Source organism: Camarhynchus parvulus, chromosome 21 (assembly GCF_901933205.1).
Source record: "Camarhynchus parvulus chromosome 21, STF_HiC, whole genome shotgun sequence".
Classification (NCBI taxonomy): Eukaryota; Metazoa; Chordata; class Aves; order Passeriformes; family Thraupidae; genus Camarhynchus; species Camarhynchus parvulus.
Genome location: NC_044591.1, coordinates 7327301 through 7343689, shown reverse-complemented (window position 1 = coordinate 7343689; position 16389 = coordinate 7327301). Strand labels below are relative to the sequence as shown.

Below are 16389 nucleotides of genomic sequence, written 5' to 3'. Positions count from 1 at the left end.
CCTCTGGGCACTGAGCAATTCCAGGGTGGGAAACAGAGCTGGGTCTGCCACCATGGACAGAGCCCTTGCCAAGGTCTGCCCTGCTGCAATGACAGCTCAGCAGAGCTGGGGATTCCTGAGGGAATTCCAGGAGCAAAAACCACCCAGAGCCCCCAGCCCTCACCTGTGACAAACACAGCAGAGCTGGGGATTCCTGAGGGAATTCAGAATTCCAGCAGAAATCCCACCCAGAGCCCCCAGCCCTCACCTGCTGCACACAAACCCACATTAACACACTGTGCCCACAACCTGGAGATGTCCTTAATTTTTGAACCAAAACCTGCTGCAGAGTTGGGTTTTGCTGCTGGCCGCTCTGCAGCTGCTTTAAACCCCAGCCCATGTGCAGAAAGCCAAGGAAACCAGACAATTTCAGAGTGAACACCCTGGGTCTGCCCTGCACCAGCCAAGCAGCCCAGGCTGGGGCTCCTTCCAGGCTGGAATGGTGTTTGGAAAGCCCCAGGATGGGGTTCCACCTGCATGAGCTCAGGTAAAACACACCTGGGCTGAGCAGGGGGGCTGTGAGACCACCTCCTCCCCATCACTGCTGCTCAGCAACCTCAGAACCCCAGTTTAACATCTACCTGCTGATTTCCCAGGCCTCTTAAAACAAAACAGCCCAGCCAAACAGGAGCTGTCCCAGTGACACTCTGGCCATCCTAATTCCCCTGAGCCGCAGCAGCCTCAGGCTCCTCCTGATCCTCTTGGGCTCTGCTAAGCAGCTCTGGGTCACCCCTGAGCACTGCAGGAGGCTGGCAAAGGGAAAGTGAAATCCCACCTGGGTGTGTTTTCCATCTCATCCTGCCAAGGATAAACCCTGCACCCCAAAATCACCAGGAACACTCACCCAGCTGCAAAGAATAAATCCCTGCACCCCAAAAAATCACCAGGAACACTCACCCAGCTGCCAAGGATAAACCCTGCACCCCAAAAATCACCAGGAACACTCACCCAGCTGGCTCAGCACGTTGGGAGCCCCACCAGGTGACACCACACGATTTTACAATGTTTGTGTCTATAAATAACACTGGGAAATGAATCCAGGAATCTTTCTCAGGATTTCCCTCGCTCCAGCTCAAAGCAGAAGTAAAATACCAATGTCAGAGCACAGCACAGCATGCTCTGCACTCCACAGGGTATGGAGTACCATACCAATAATAATTACTTTTATCTATTTAACAGGGTCATCTCTGCACAGGCAAAACCCAACTCAAACCCAGCACAAACCCAAATTCCAATGGAGAAACAGCCAAAGTAAGGGCTAAATCAAATCAGGGTCAAACTCTTACACCCCTTGGCTGTGGAGGCACCAGCTCAGGTCTGAGGCAGCTCCTGAGAAGCGAATGCCCCATTAAAATAAACAGGATGAGAAGGACAAATCCCTGCAGAGCCTCCAGAGGCTCAGCTGGATCTGCTCTCCCTGAGCTGCTGAGGCAGGTGAGCCCTGCCCAAACACAGCAGGAGCAAAGCAGCGCCAGGCACACCACTGCCTTTGTTTGGACACTGGGTGCCAGCTGGAACTGCAGGAAAATCCCCTCTGAAATCACATTTGGAGTCGGGAAGGTAAACAAAAGACAAGGGCAGGGTTGTAGAAACACAAATTAAAGGAATAATAACTGCAGGTTCTCCCACGCAGCCAGCCAAGGTGGGATTTGGGGGGAAGGAAATGCAGCCCCTTGGGAGGGCACTCGAGGCTGGCTGATCCCTGGGTGCTATTTACCCAGGCCAGGAGGGCAGCTGGGACAGGGACAGGGGAAGGCACCAGGACTGTGTTTGTGGGGACCCCTGTGGCAGGGAGGAGTGATAAACCTGACCCCATGCTCTCATAAGGCTCGTTTATTATTTTATGATACTAGATTATAATAAAGAATACTATAGCAGAATATTAAAGAATATTAAAGAATAATATATTCAAGAATTAAAGAATACTACAGAATACAGAAATTATACTTACTGAATGCTAAAAAGAGAACAATGAAAACTCTTTCATTATTAGCTAATAATATAATTAATCAGCTAATAAGAAATCAGCTAATAATGATTCTGGAGAGTCCCCACACAGCTTGGCACAGTTTTGTTTTGGTACAGTTGGCACAAACCTGGCACAGTTTTCTTTCTGCTCTGTGAGAAAAAGCCAGCTCTGACCCAGCATGGACACGAAACACTTCTCATCCCACCAGTGATTTAGGACAGAAACTTCCAAAATTATTTGGGTTTAAATCGGCAAACTTGGGTACTTTGCTCTCGAAGACTTGCAGAATTCCTATCCAGGGAAGTTCTTGAGACTTCACTCAGATTTTTAATGAGCCTCAGAACAATGAGGAAATACAAGGTGAATGGGAAAACACAGCACTGTGACTGTATTTTAAAAAGCTTAAGCAGAATAATCCCAGTAATTTTATAACCCCCAGGAGAAATAATGAAATAGAGGAAACCGAAGAAGTAATAATAAATTAACAGAGGGTGATATAATTTATGCAAATTAAAGCTTGTTAATGGAAAATATGTTAAACCAATGTATCTTTTTTTGCTGGGACAATAGTGCCAACACAACGTGCTTGGATTTCTGCGAGGTGTTTGCTCTGACACCACAGAACTTTCTGAATGTGGAATCAGAGCCCTGCAGGGAGAACCGTGCCTGCCTGAACCCCCAGACAGCCTGGGCTGGGAAGCTGCCCCTGCCCAGGGGCTGCAAGGAGATTGAAGGGTTTTAAGATCCCTTCCAACCCAACCCAACCCACTCCAGGATCCTAAAAATGAGCAGCTGGTGCTGTTCTCCTGCTGGTCAGGGTGGGGTTGTCCCCAGTGCAGATCAGTTTCCTCTGCACACCCATTTCTCAGCCTCCTCCGTCCTTCCCTCTCTCTCTTTGCTCCATGTCAGAATTTCCTTACAAGATGGGGGAAAAAATGACTTTTTCCACTCCTGTTCCCATGGCTCGCCATGAGAAGCAGTGCAGGGCTTGGGGGGTCCCAGCACACCAGAATGACTCCCAGGATGGAAGTTTTGCAGCTCAAGGAAAAGCACAGCAACTTGGAGCTCATCATTTCAAATATCCTTTACACGCACCTTCTGCGGGTCCTGCAGTGATTTAAAGACAACAGCAGACACATCAAAGGCAGAACTAAATCCTCCCAAAGCAAGGATGATTTCTGCCCTCTGCACACGCCAGGGGACAGAAATGCTCCCCAGCCTTTGGAATTACTCCTAACTGAACTTCTGCCTGAGAAATCCATCACAGCAAGGTGAGACTTCAAAAAAAAACAACCCCCAGATCCACGCTGCTGATAGAAACCAGCCCAGATCCAGACCTGCACCAGCAGCTCATGAATTCCAAGCCAAAGACGTTGTAAGAAATCACACTGCTAACGCAGGAATTAGAGAATGAATTGGATTTTAATTCAGAATTAAAAGCATTCTGCAGAGGAGCTGTGAGAGCTGAACTGGCCCCTGTGCCTGCAACAAAAAAATCCCTCTGAATAAATGAAGCCCTGCTCTGGCAGGGCCAGCACAGCCTGAGGGGAACCAGGACACCCCAAATCCTCCATGCTCTGCTGGGTGCCCTGTGCTGCACAGAGGGTTCTGGTGCCAGCCCTGCCAGTGTGAGGATGAGGAGGAGCCAGCAGCTGGGCTGATGGAAATGCTGCTGGCTGTGATCAAAGGCTCCCTGCTCTCAGGTTTAACTGGAGATGTGAGCACGATGTTATCAGTCCCTGTGCAGCCAGGCAGGGCTCAGGTGCCAAGAGCTTGAACCCACAAGGAGCAAAAAACTGCCCAGTTTTTGGGGGTTTTTTTGTATTTTCATGTATTTTTGTATTTCCGTGTATTTTTCCATTAATTTTCCACGAATTTTCCATTATTTTTTCCATGATTTTTCCATTAATTTTTCCATGAATTTTCCCATGTATTTCCCCATGTATTTGCCCATGTATTTGCCCATGTATTTGCCCATGTATTTGCCCATGTATTTTTGCATTTTCATGTATTTTCATTTTTTCTCTTTAACTCTAGAACACTGTAATAGCTGAGAGTGATGCTGTGCAGTGTTTAAGTAACCCCAGAGCTGTAAATTCCAGTGCACTGAATCATCCCTGAAGAACCCTGCAGTGCCTTCCTCTGCAAGGGCACCTTAGGGTTAAGTGGGTAAATCACAAGGGGGAAATAAAGGAGGAATTGATATTATTTGTCCCCTCTGGGAGAGGAAAAGAAAATAAAATTTTAAAAAGGCAGGTTTGTGTGGCTTACCCCGTGCCACAGAAAAAGAGATCTCAAGAACCGCAGCTGTGACGAGCAGCAGGGAAAGTTATTGATCTGAAAGAATTCATTTTTATTATAAGGGCTGGTACTTTTACTTATTTAATAAAGGCCTGGCGTCAAATCACTGAGAATTCCAGGATTATCTAATTCCATCTAATCTCATTCAATCACCGATGCTCCCAGTGTAGCAGAAAGGAATGTTTGCCCTTTCCTGTCTCCAGGGGCCATCTCTGGTTGCCCTGGCAACCCAGCAGCAGCAGCAGCTCCATCCCCAGCCACGGCACCTCTCCCACCCCGCTGGGATAAAGCGGGATAAAGGCAGGGCTGGGCTGGGCAGGAGCTGCTGGGGATCCAGACCAGCCCCAGAGCTCTGACACACACAGCCCCAGGCAGGGAACAGCCCAGAGTCCTACCCAGCAGCTGGGCTGGCTTACAGCTCCTTCAGAGTCCTTTAAAGGTCCTTCAGAAAAGTCCTGTAGAGCTCCTGGAGCCCTTTAACATCCCAGAGCTGCCGCTGACATCAATCCCAGCACTGAACTGGGCACCAGCTCCAAGCAAACACAACTTTTCTGCTTTGCTATATTCTGCATTCTTCCAGGTTCTGAATTTTTCTGCATTTTCTGACTTTAGAAAAGTCCTTTAGAGGTCCTGAAGTCCTTTAAAATCCCAGAGCTGCCACTGACATCAATCCCAGCACTGAACTGGGCACCAGCTCCAAGCAAACACAACTTTTCTGTCACCAGGAATCTTCCAGGTTCTGCAATTTCTGTATTTTCTGCGTTTCCTGCCCCGTGGCTCTGCCATCACAGAAGCTCTCGGGGTTTCCTGCACCCCATTTCTCTGGAATCCCCACTCCCAGCCCTGCTGGAGCCTGTGCTGTCACCCCAAGGTGACGCTGCCTCCTGGGAGTGAGTTCCTCCCGGCTGGAGATGCAGAGGGTTAAAGAACCTGCTCTGCTCAGGGACTGAAGCTTTCCTGACATCCGAAAATGAAGGATTTGATGTGCAGCAGTGTTTCTGTGCAGCTAGCCCAAAAAAAAGGGCAAATTTGGGCTCAGTGTGGCTTTGTACCCATGTGCAAAATGAAGTAAAAGCTACAATTTGCCCATGGGCTGGAGGCAGAATAAATGAGCAAGAACCTTTCAGCACTTGGGAATTCCCTGCACTCGTCCCTCCTCAGCCTCAGACACTGCCACAAGAAAAGCCCTTACCAGGCTGGATTTGTGCATTTCTGACCCGGGGAATGCGGAACTCCCTCCCGGTCCTCACTTGCCTCAGCCAAAACAAGAGCCAAAAGCAGCAGGAAGGAACTGCAGGGCCCAGCAAGGCTGTCACAAGGGTTTTGGAGATGAAGGAAGAGACGTAGATCTGACTCCATGACCAGAAGGCTTGATTTATTATTTTATGGTATATACATCCATTAAAACTATACTAAAAAGAAAAGGAAAGGAGATTTCCAGAGGTTGCTACCTAAACCTAAGAATAGAAAGAATGAAAACAAAGGAGTTGTCTCCGACTCTCTCAGAGACAATTCAGTCCTGGATTGGCCACGAACTACAAACATCCAAGCTGGGCCAATGCAGATGGACCTGTTGCATTCTACAGCAGCAGATAACCTATTGTTTATGTCTTGCTGCTGAACTTCTCAGCTTCGGCAGGAAAAATCTTGAGAGAGGATTTTTCATAAAAGAAACGTCTGTGACACAGCAGAGCTGCTCTGGATTATTTCCAGACTCAGGAACCCCTCAGAGCTTTGCCTGCCTCCTTCCCTTTCCTGGGAAAACACAACTTTGGGACACAGGGGCTGCAATGAGCTCCCCAGTGGCATCTGCCAGGGGAGGTGTCCCAGCAGGAAAAGGCAGCCTGAAATGGGGAGAGCTGTGAATTCTGCAGCTGGGGAGCTGAAAATGAAGCATTTCAATTAGAGGGAGAAGGGAGGGAAGGGGCCAAACGAGACCCCTGAGGAGCAAAACGTCTTCCAGATAAAGGAAACAGACTGGGCACAGGAGAAACAGGGCAGGACACAGTGGGGAGGGGGGAAGGAAAAACAAACAAACAAACAAACTCCACTAAAGCAAACAAACTAGGTAAAAAAGAAAAATACAGAGAGCAAACAAAGTGATTGTTTAAGTGCAGGACTTTGGGTCAAGGAATAATTAAATAAGAACAGAGGGGATTTCTTTTCCAAAGTCCAGGACCAATCATAAAACCACAGGCTTGGAAGGAACCTTAAATCCCACCCACCCCATGGCCATGGCAAATGGCAAATTCCACCCCTGAGATTCCCTTCCCCATGGCAGGGACAGCTCCGAGCCCTGCCCAGCCTGGCCACCTCCATAGGATCCCAGCAGGGACCTGCTCCCTGCTCTCCCTGCCCCATGGCTGAGCCAGAAGGGGCTCTCTGCAGAGCTCACCGCCCCTGCAGACCTGCCCTGATGGGCAATTTTAAATTCGTGACGCTTCTGAGGGAGCTCCTGGGCACCCTTTGCCTTCCAGCTCCCACCAGGCTCCCTCTGAGCCAGGCCAGCCAGCCTGGACACACAGCAGAGCAAATTAACACCAGGTGCCTGTGCCCTGAAGCACCACAGACAGCCCTAAGCAGTTTAATGACATCTCTAAATAATTTTGACAGCAAAATTACTTCTCCTGTGTCACCTTTCCGCTGCCCTTGACACGGCACTAACGAGATGATGCTGCTTCCCCTGCTCCCCCACATTTATTTGTCTGTCTTTCTTCCCAGCCTTCACTTTCCTTCCCTCAGAGCAGACTTCCAGCAGCAGCTGCCGGTTTCTGGGTCAGAGTGAGGGCTCAGAAATGGCCTTTTCCTGCAGCAGAGCCCAGGACACTGCGGGGCTGGCTGTGGGGTGAGGGATCCCTGCGAGCATCCCAAGGAGATCTGTTCCCTCCACGCAGAGCCCTCCCACACCGAGCTCAGCAGGGATTTTCCTTCCCTCTCTCCTGGCCCGGTTTGCACAAGCCCTGACCTCACCCAGGGCCCCTGCTCTGCCCTTCCATCACACCAGACCTTTCCCCACCTTTGTCTTCTCTGCTGGAGCAGGGATCTTCAGCCCAGCTCCTGCACCAGGGCAAACCTCACCCCCCTGGAGCTCCTCAAAGCCCCCTGCAAGACAAAATTACTCTCTTAAACCACAGCTGCCTCTACATCTCTGCTGCTCCCTCCCAAGCCTGCAATCCAATTAATATTTTCCTTTCCAGAGGGTATTTAATAATCCACAAAATTAAATCCTTCAGCATTGTGCTGGCACTATCAGTGCCATTGATCTGGGCTTGTTGTGCCTCTGTACAGAACAATAACTGCTCCTTCAGCTGCTGCAGCCCCCAACAGGGGCAGCTGCTGCTTGTCCTGCCCAGGAGCAGAGCTGGGACCATCAGCAGCAACTTCCACCCCCAAAGAGCCTTTCAGAGCCACCCTGATCCCCATTTCCAGCTGTCTGCCATGGAAAAGAGGATGAGGAGGAGAACTGGGACCATCAGCAATAACTTCCACCCCCCAGAGCCTTTCACAGCCCCTCTGCAGCCACCCCGATCCCCATTTCCAGCTGTTTGCCCCCCAAAATCCCCCTCTGGAACGCTCCCTGACCCCACAGCAGCGGATTTTAGGGACTTTCCTGTGGCAGCAGCAGCACAGGGGCTCCCACTGCCCCCAGAGCAGGAGCCCTGGGAGCTGGACCAAGCTCAGCAGCCCAAATTCAGCACTGGGTGGGCTCTGGGGGTCCCTCAGCCCATTTCAGAGCAGGAAATCATCACCTCATCTCCAGTTGCTCCATAGAGCTGAAATCCGACAGAGTTTGAATCAACTTAAGAATCCAACCTGCAACACAGGTTAAAATCCACCTGGGCCAAGTCCTCAAAAAAAAAACCAAAACAGAACCAAAACAACCCTGCAAACAAACAAAAAAAAGCCCATCTATCTCCAAAACCTCCAACAAACACTAACCTGAACTCAAATGTGCCGGATTAAAAGCAACAAGCCAAATCAGCATGAAACCACAAATAAAAATCAACAGACTGTGCCAAAGTCCTTGGGGGGATTTGGAAGTTTATAAGTCTGCTTTACAGAGGGGCTTTTTCCACATTCATGAGCCAGCCCCGAGGGGCACAAAGGCAGAGTTATGAAAACAGCCCCTGCACACAAACCCCAAATTCTCCAGTCCCATCCCTAAGCCCAGAGCAGCTCAGAAAGGAACCCAAACCTAATCTGTTCACTTAACAGTGAAATTTCAGAATTAATCCTGCCGAGGAAATTCTCCAGCAGGCAAAGTCCTCTTAGCACAGCAAAGTTCTCCCGGAAGACTCGTGCCTGGTGTGGGAGATTCCCCTTCTGGTGAAAGCCTCTGAGTTTGGATCCCACCACACTCAGGAGCCCCAGGATCTCCATTCCTTGCCCTGCTCTGCTTCTGGCTCTCCAAGGAATCTGTGGAGCAGCCAGGGAAGGACAGAGAGGAGCCCAGCACCAGGAGTGACACAAAGCCACTCTGGAGACACACAGAGCTGCCTTCCACCCGAAACAGGGCCCAGGAGGAGGCTCAGGAGCCTCAGGGCTAAAGGAGAGATTTTGCTCCTCACTGGCGTTGTTGAAGTTAGCAGCAGAGAGTTCCTCCCTCCATCCCTGACAAAGTCTTGGACGGAGGCCTGAACCTCAGGGCAGCAAAGGAAAACAACAACCACGATGAGGAAAGCAAAAAGCAGCAAATAAAGGAACCACACATAAATCAAACCAAGAGCAAAACACGGCCCCAGCAAATGAATTCCCAGTGTCAGTGCCCCAGCCCTGCACAGCCACCCTGTGCCTCTGCATGTGATGGACAGGGGGCAAACCCCAAACATCATTTATGGCTCTTTTTGTTTGTTTGAACGTGGCCATGCCACAACAGCTCTGGGGAAAGGGGTCTTCTCTACCTGAACCCCATAAGGGCCACCTTTCAAACAGAAACCCTGTCCCAGAAACCAAATATCCATGGGAAACAGAAAAAGAGGATGAGGAGCAGCCAGCCTCCAGCCCTAACTCCCCTTCAGAGGCAGCACCAGAGAACGGAACACACAGCAAGGGTCACACTCTGTCTGTAAGGGAAGCAATCCAGTGTTGAGGTTTGTCCTTCCGCTGTTATCCCGGACCTGAGATGTCCCTCCACTGTCATCCCAGACCTGTGATGCTAGAGTTCACAGATCTGAGGCATTTTGGCTCCTCAATAAGGAATTCAGAGCTGCTCTCCCATCCCTCTGGCTCTGGGAGCCCACTGCCCCCTCCAGCCCTGGCTGCGGGCTGGAGCAGAGATGGAGAGAGGGCGGCGGTGCGTTTGGAGCAGAGGGAATCCTGCAGGGAATGGGGCTCACCAGAACACGCTGGAACCCATCCAGGGCTCCATGCTGGATGGAACTGTGCCTGCCCAAAACTGACAAGGACAAACGTGGGGGGAGAGCCCCGCTCACACTGGCAGCTCACTCTGGAAGGTTTGGCAGCCTGTGCCTCCCCAAAACCAAAGGGACCTGTGCCATTCTCCCAGCCAGAAACCGCTGTGAGGGCACAAGGCCCAGGGGCAGGCCCTGGTTCCCCTGTGTGCCTGCACCTCGGCCCTGGGAGGGGCACTCAGCCCTGCCTGCAGGCCAGGGCAGGGGAGGGAGGGATGGATGGAGGGATGGATGGATGGATCGATGGGGAGGGAGGGAGGGATGGATGGAGGGATGGATGGATGGATCGATGGGGGAGGGAGGGAGGGATGGATGGGGAGGGAGGGAGGGAGGGAGGGATGAGTGGACAGAGGAATGGATGGAGGGATGAAGGGATGGAATGATGGATGGAGAGAAGGATGGATGGAGAGAAGGATGGATGGATGGATGGATGGATGGATGGATGGATGGATGGATGGATGGATGGATGGATGGATGGATGGATGATAGATGGATGGATGGATGGATGGATGATAGATGGATGGATGGATGGATGGATGGATGGATGGATGGCTGCCGGCCGGCGGCGCGAGGGCGGCCCGGGGGCGGAGGCGCCGGCGGGGCCGCTCCCCCCGAGGCTCGGCGCGCAGGAAACCGGCGGTCGGTGGCGGAGCGGGCCCGGCGCCGGCCCCGTCTGCAGCTGCAGCGACGAGCGGCGCGGGCGGCGGGGGCGGGCGCCGAGCCCCGGGGCCGCCGGGTCACGGGCGGGGAACGCGGCGCCAGCGGCGGCCGGGGGGCACCGGGGGGAACAGGGGGAACAGGGGGAACAGGGGGGCCGAGGCTCGGAGCCCGGCCCGGGGGCGCTGCCAGCCCGGGGCTGCGGCTCGCTGCAATTTCCTCCGCACACCGAGCGCGGCCGGACCCGGGCAGGGGCTCGGAGCCGCCGGGGCTGCTCGGGGCTGGCAGGGGACACAGGGGACACACACGGGGCTGGCAGGGGACACGCTCGGGACACACACAGGGGACACACACGGGGCTGGCAGGGGACACGCTCGGGACACACACAGGGGACACCGTCACCGCTCCCGCAGGGACAGCCGGGCTCAGCCCCGGAGCAAAGCGCTGCCTTTGCTGCCTGATGGATCAGACAGAGGTGCAGACCCTGCCCTGCCCCCTGCCAGAGGCGCTGCCCGCGTTTTGCTGGCCCATCCCCGCTGTCCAAGGACTGACTGCACAGCGGTGGAAGCCGCTGCAGACAGGACCAGCTCCCCCCATCTCCACACCCCCACCGGATCACACCAGACCAGGCACTGCAAGTCTCTGTCGTCTGCACTATAAAATATAAAGCATTTCTACTTTTGAGCAGAATCAGTCCTCGGATCTCAGCGGCACTCGAATGGGCAATCACTAAAAGGGGAAATATAAACCATGCCCAATTCCTAATCCTCCTCCTTGTGTGACTGCTCTGGATGTGCAGTGGATGCAGCTACCAAAGCACTAGCAAAAGAATTCAGGATCAAAAATGTGGGACTGTCCTTTGGTCAGGGACAGGAGCTAAGTACAGCACAGAAAGTGCAGGGAGCACTGAGAAACAGCTTTGACAGAACTCCTCACGGGGCTCTGGCCTTGCTGTGCAAATTCTGACATCCAAAACCCCTTTCCCAGCTGGGGAAGCAGTGGGAGGCAAGTCCAGGAAGATTTATTTCTCCTCGCCCAAAGCTGCACCAACCTCTTTTTTCCCCTCTATCTGTACTTTCCAAAGCCAGTTCTCAAAGGCTGTGCCACACGCCGACTTCATGCAGAGCTGTCCTCCCATCTGGAAATGCACCTGAAAATCCTGAAAAGTGCTTCCCTGAAAGTGCATATTTGTATGCTAGGAAAAGTAGCACACGCATCACTGCTAGGCACTCCTGCCTCCAGAAATACGGCCAGCCAGCACCAGCAGCATCCCTGCCAGGCACTCCTCAGCATCCCCACAGCAGCATCACCTGGCCAGGCACTCCTCAGCATCCCCACAGCAGCATCACCTGGCCAGGCACTCCTCAGCATCCCCACAGCAGCATCACCTGGCCAGGCACTCCTCAGCATCCCCACAGCAGCACAGCATCACCTGGCCAGGCACTCCTCAGCATCCCCATAGCAGCATCCCCTGGCCAGGCACCCCTCAGCATCCCCACAGCAGCAGCACATCCCTGGCACCGGCAGATTTCTGGCTCTGAGCCACACAAGTGACACGACAGACAGAACTCCCAGCTGGAGGAAGCTGCCCACAGCACATCCCACGTTGTGCCACCCACTCCAGGAGCTGGGGAGAGCCAGGTTCCAGCACAGCTGGGGTCAAACACCAGGCAGGGCTGGGGGAGGGGGCTGCTGCCACACCACACAGGCAGGACAGCTCTCCCCGTTCATTTCTGAGCCCCTTCCCTGGGTGTTTGTAACTCACAGAGGCACCAGGCAGGAAGGACTGGAACTCCCAACTCTGTCTTTTCCAATCACAGAAACTGCATCTGAGCACAGACTGCCCACTCCAGCCCAAGCAAGCAACAAAACCAAAAATGGCTGATTTCCAGTGGATAAAATCATGTACATTTCCACCTGCTTTTGTTTCCACAGTGATACTGGCAATGTTTAAGTTGTTGTTCTTTCAGACCAAGAGCTGCTTCAGTTCCCCACACCAACAGCTCTGCCCTCCCAGTTAGATATTATTGTATTTTATGGTTATTTTTACACATCATGAACTGTTTTAAGGCCTTACTTTACTACGATTTCAGTCACCTTTTATTTATACCATCAACATCTTTCCCACAAAAATGCTGATGAGAGATTTTGAAATTCTCGGGGTAAAAGCAAGAATACACAAGGAACCCCAAATTTGGGAAGGACAGATCTACAAAAGCCATAACTGAGCTATGCCATGAACGATGCTCAAGCTGTCAGCATTTGAGCTGTTCCTCATGCAGCTCACCTAACCACGGTTTGTACAATGCCTGCCCTCACTCTAACACGTGGGCAACAATTACGTTTCCCTTTTGCTTTATTTAGCCACTTTCACACCTGTGCACAATGCACAGAAACCAAGGCGTGGGAACACCAAAGAGGCTCCTCAATGATTTGCCTCTGCGCACACACACAGCTCCCCCCGAAAACCAAAAAATCCCACCGAGTGCTGCTTCCTTCAGCTCAAACACTGCTCAAAAAAGCTGCTTCCTTCAGCTCAAACACTGCTCAAAAAATCCCACCGAGTGCTGCTTCCTTCAGCTCAAACACGGCTCTCTCTTCCCATCTGCTCTGCTTCCAAGCTCCTCTCTAACACTGCTGGAACCCTCCCAGGGCAGGCAGGGCTCTGGCAGCCTCCACGACCCTCACGGTTCCACCAGTACAGAAGAGCAAAGGGAATTTATTTTTTTTTTAAGGGAAGGAGGCAGAGGAGAGGGAAGACGTCTTAACTAAAGCACATAGTTTAACAATAATCTTACCACTGGAGACGAAATTCGACACCCAGGGCAATCACAGATTGGAGGATGTACCTGTAAGATTCCTTTGGACATAAGAGTCTTCAAACTTTTCCCTATATGCAGAGGAGGAGAAAAAGCAGAAGAAGAAAAAGAAATCAGCACGTTTATAAAAGGAAAGTATTTAGGGAAGGAGGGAGGGGGAGGCACGCGTCTGCTTCCATATAAACAGCCCTCCCCTTGCCTGCCTACCAGCACCATCCCCAACTGCCCTGCAGCCGAGTTTGTGCCCCGCGGGTCCCGGGAAGGGGAGCCCGGCAGGAACCGGGGAGAGGAGCCCGGCACGGCCCGGTACAATCCCCGCAGGTCCCGGGGAAGGGGAGCCCGGCACAGCCCGGTACAATCCCCGCGGGTCCCGGGGAAGGGAGCCCGGCACAGCTCGGCACGGCCCGGTACAATCCCCGCGGGTCCCGGGGAAGGGGAGCCCGGCACAGCCCCCGCAGCCCCGCCGGGCTCGGTGCCGGCGCTGCCGCAGCCCCGGGGAACCGGAGGCGCTCCCGCAGCCCCCGCAGCGGGCACGGCCCCGGGCACCTCCCGCTGCTCCTCCGCCCGCTCCTCCTGACTCACCCCAGAGCAACTGAGGCTTCCCGAAGGCAGCGGGAGCGCAGCCATCAAAGAGCCGGGCGGCGACAATTAGCGCGGCCCCGGAGCGCTGCCCCCGCGCTCCGGCGATCAATAACCGCGCCGAGGTGTCAGTCACCTCCTAATCGCTCCTCAGCCCCCCGGGCTGCCACCTCCAGCTCTGGGCTCATTAGGAGCCGCCCGGGCTGTGCCTGCCCGCCCCCGCCGCTCCCCCCGGCCCCGCTCTCCACCTGCCGCCCGCAGCAGCAGCAGCGGAGCCGCGACTGCGGCGCCGGCTCGGGCGGGGAGGGGAGGGAGGCAGGGCAGGCGCCCGTCAGCAGCCGCCGGCGCCGCGGAGGTCCCGCACCACCCAGCTGCGAGGGGAACACCCCGAGCCCCGCCCGCCGCCCCGCCGGTGCCGGCCCGGGCCGCGCTGCCGCTCCCCGCGGCGCCAACGCCGCCACCGACACCGCCGGCGGCTCGCAGGGGCGGCGGGAGGGCGGGCGGGGGGCCAGCGACAGACCGAGCCCCCCGGGCACCCCGAGCCCCGGGCACCGAGCACCCCGAGCCCCGGGCACCGAGCCCCCCGGGCATCCCGAGCCCCGCACCCCGCCACCCGCCCGCTGTTCAAATCGCCGCCCGCGCCACATCAAACTTCTCCCCTGCCGGAGAGGAGCCCCCCAAATCCCCCCCCGCCTTCCCCAAAACCCAACCCCACCCCAAAGGGAACCGTTCCCAAATGGCTTGGAAAAGTTCGGCGGTACCGGGGCGCGGGGATCCGGCAGAGAGGGGCCGGGGGAGCGGGGAGGGGGCTCGGCTCTCGCCGAGAGCGCTGCCCGAGCACGGGGGCGAGAGGGAGGATGCGAGGAGGAGCGGGGCGGCGCGGGGACCCCAGCGCTGCCTTTACCTTTGTGCCTGATGCTGCGCTTCCAGTCCTTGGCCGTCTCCCTGCCGCTGACGAACTGGAACTCGTTGGGGGTGAGCCACTCTCCCCGGTAGCGGATGGAGGGTCCTTTGCTCCCTTGGCACAACTTATTGATGTAGAGCAGCGCCTTGTTCTCCCCGCACTCCACCTCGATGCAAGGCTCTCCGTTGTCAAAGAAGGGCTGGAAATCCGGGATGGAGGAAAACCTCTCCAGCATCAGGTCCTCGGGGAGGTGGTGGGGGTGGTGCGGGTGGGGGTGGTGGGGCTCGTGGAAGCCCAGGTACGCGCGGTGGGCGAAGATCTGCTCGTAAGCCGGCGGGTGCGGGGTGACCACCGGCATGGCAGCGGCGGCCAGGGGCGCGAGGTAGTCGGGTAAGGTTTCCATGGGCTGGTTAAAAGCTGCCAGGGCCATCTCTTCCCTGTCAAGTCGCTCCTTCTTGATGGCAGGCATGGTGCCGCCGCGCTCCCCGTGCGCCCTGGCGTCTCCGAAGCACAGCGGCTCCAATGTCTCCGGTTCAACTTGCCCTCGCTCCGGCTGGAGTTTGGCTGAAATGCGCCAGCAGCAGCAGCAGCAGCAGCACAAGCACCTTTGGCGCTCGGGTGCCGGAGGTGGCTGGTATCCCCCGGAGCAGCCCGCTAACAAATCTCCTGGGCTGGCTCCCCAGCAGAGCTGTCTGGGATCCCGCTCCCACGGAGAGCCTAATGTACCGTAGACCCGGGAGCTGCCGTGTGCCTCGCAGATCTGCCCCTCCGGACTAATACCTGACATCTCGGAGAGGTCTCTGCTGCCGTAGACATTATTTTGGTTTAAGGAGGGGAAAAAAAAAAAAAAAAAAAAAGCTTATTGATTCCCCTAGATCAACCCACCTTCTCGCCAGGCTGAAGGGTTCCCCGCCGCCCAGCCAGCCAGCCCCCTTTCACCCTGCCCCCCTGCTTCCTTTAAACTGACACCTGGTTTATTTATTTATATGCAATAATTAAAATTAAACGCTGCGCCCCCGCCGCCGCTCCGCGACCCCTCCCCGCCCCGCCGGCGCCCGGCGGGAGGACGGAGCCCCGGCCGGTGCCGGCTCTGCCCGCGGGGCTCCAGACACCCGGGCGGCGGCGAACTTTCCCCGGGGCCGCCCACCTTCACCTGCGCGCTGCAGCCTCGCCCCGCTCCCAGCGGAGCCGCTCTGATCCCCGCCAGCCGCGTTTGAATCCCCGCTCCCGCAGGAAATGCTCAGAAACGCGGGGTTACGCTCCTCGCCCCTCTGTGTACACATACATAAATATATATCTATAAATACAAGCGCATCTCCACACGCACAGCCGCACGGACATCTACAGTGCCATCCCCGCCAGCCCTGCGCTCCCCGCAGCCCCCGGGCCGGGCCGGGCCCCCGAGCCGGGACAGACACGCATTGATCGGTGCTCAGAAGTCACCGCACAGTTCGGAGACTCCGACCAAACAAGATTTCCCTCCGCCGCCGCCGCCGCCGCTTCTCTAACTTGGCCCATTTAAACAGCGGAGGCGCTGGGAAGCGCCGCGCCGGCGGCGGCGAGGGGGTGAGCGACGGACGGCGGGGCCAGCGCCGGCTGCAGCCAGCCCGGGGCCACCGGCGGGGACCCAGCCCCGCGGGGACACGGCCCGAGCCCGCTGGGCCACCCCTCGGCACCCCCGGGCACGGGGCTGGCAATGCCCGGCGGCTG

General features: G+C 55.4%; 1 protein-coding gene across 1 annotated transcript in view; it reads right to left on the bottom strand.

Moving 5' to 3' along the window:
• The window catches only part of SAMD11 (sterile alpha motif domain containing 11), a 76878-nt gene extending 60719 nt beyond the window's left edge, over nt 1-16159 (bottom strand). Inside the window, 3 exon segments of the mRNA XM_030963864.1 lie at nt 13176-13267; nt 14680-15479; nt 15827-16159. Of these exon segments, the coding sequence (XP_030819724.1) occupies nt 13176-13267; nt 14680-15466 (879 nt within the window). The 5' untranslated portion in view covers nt 15467-15479; nt 15827-16159.
• Nucleotides 16160-16389: the final 230 nt, after the last annotated feature.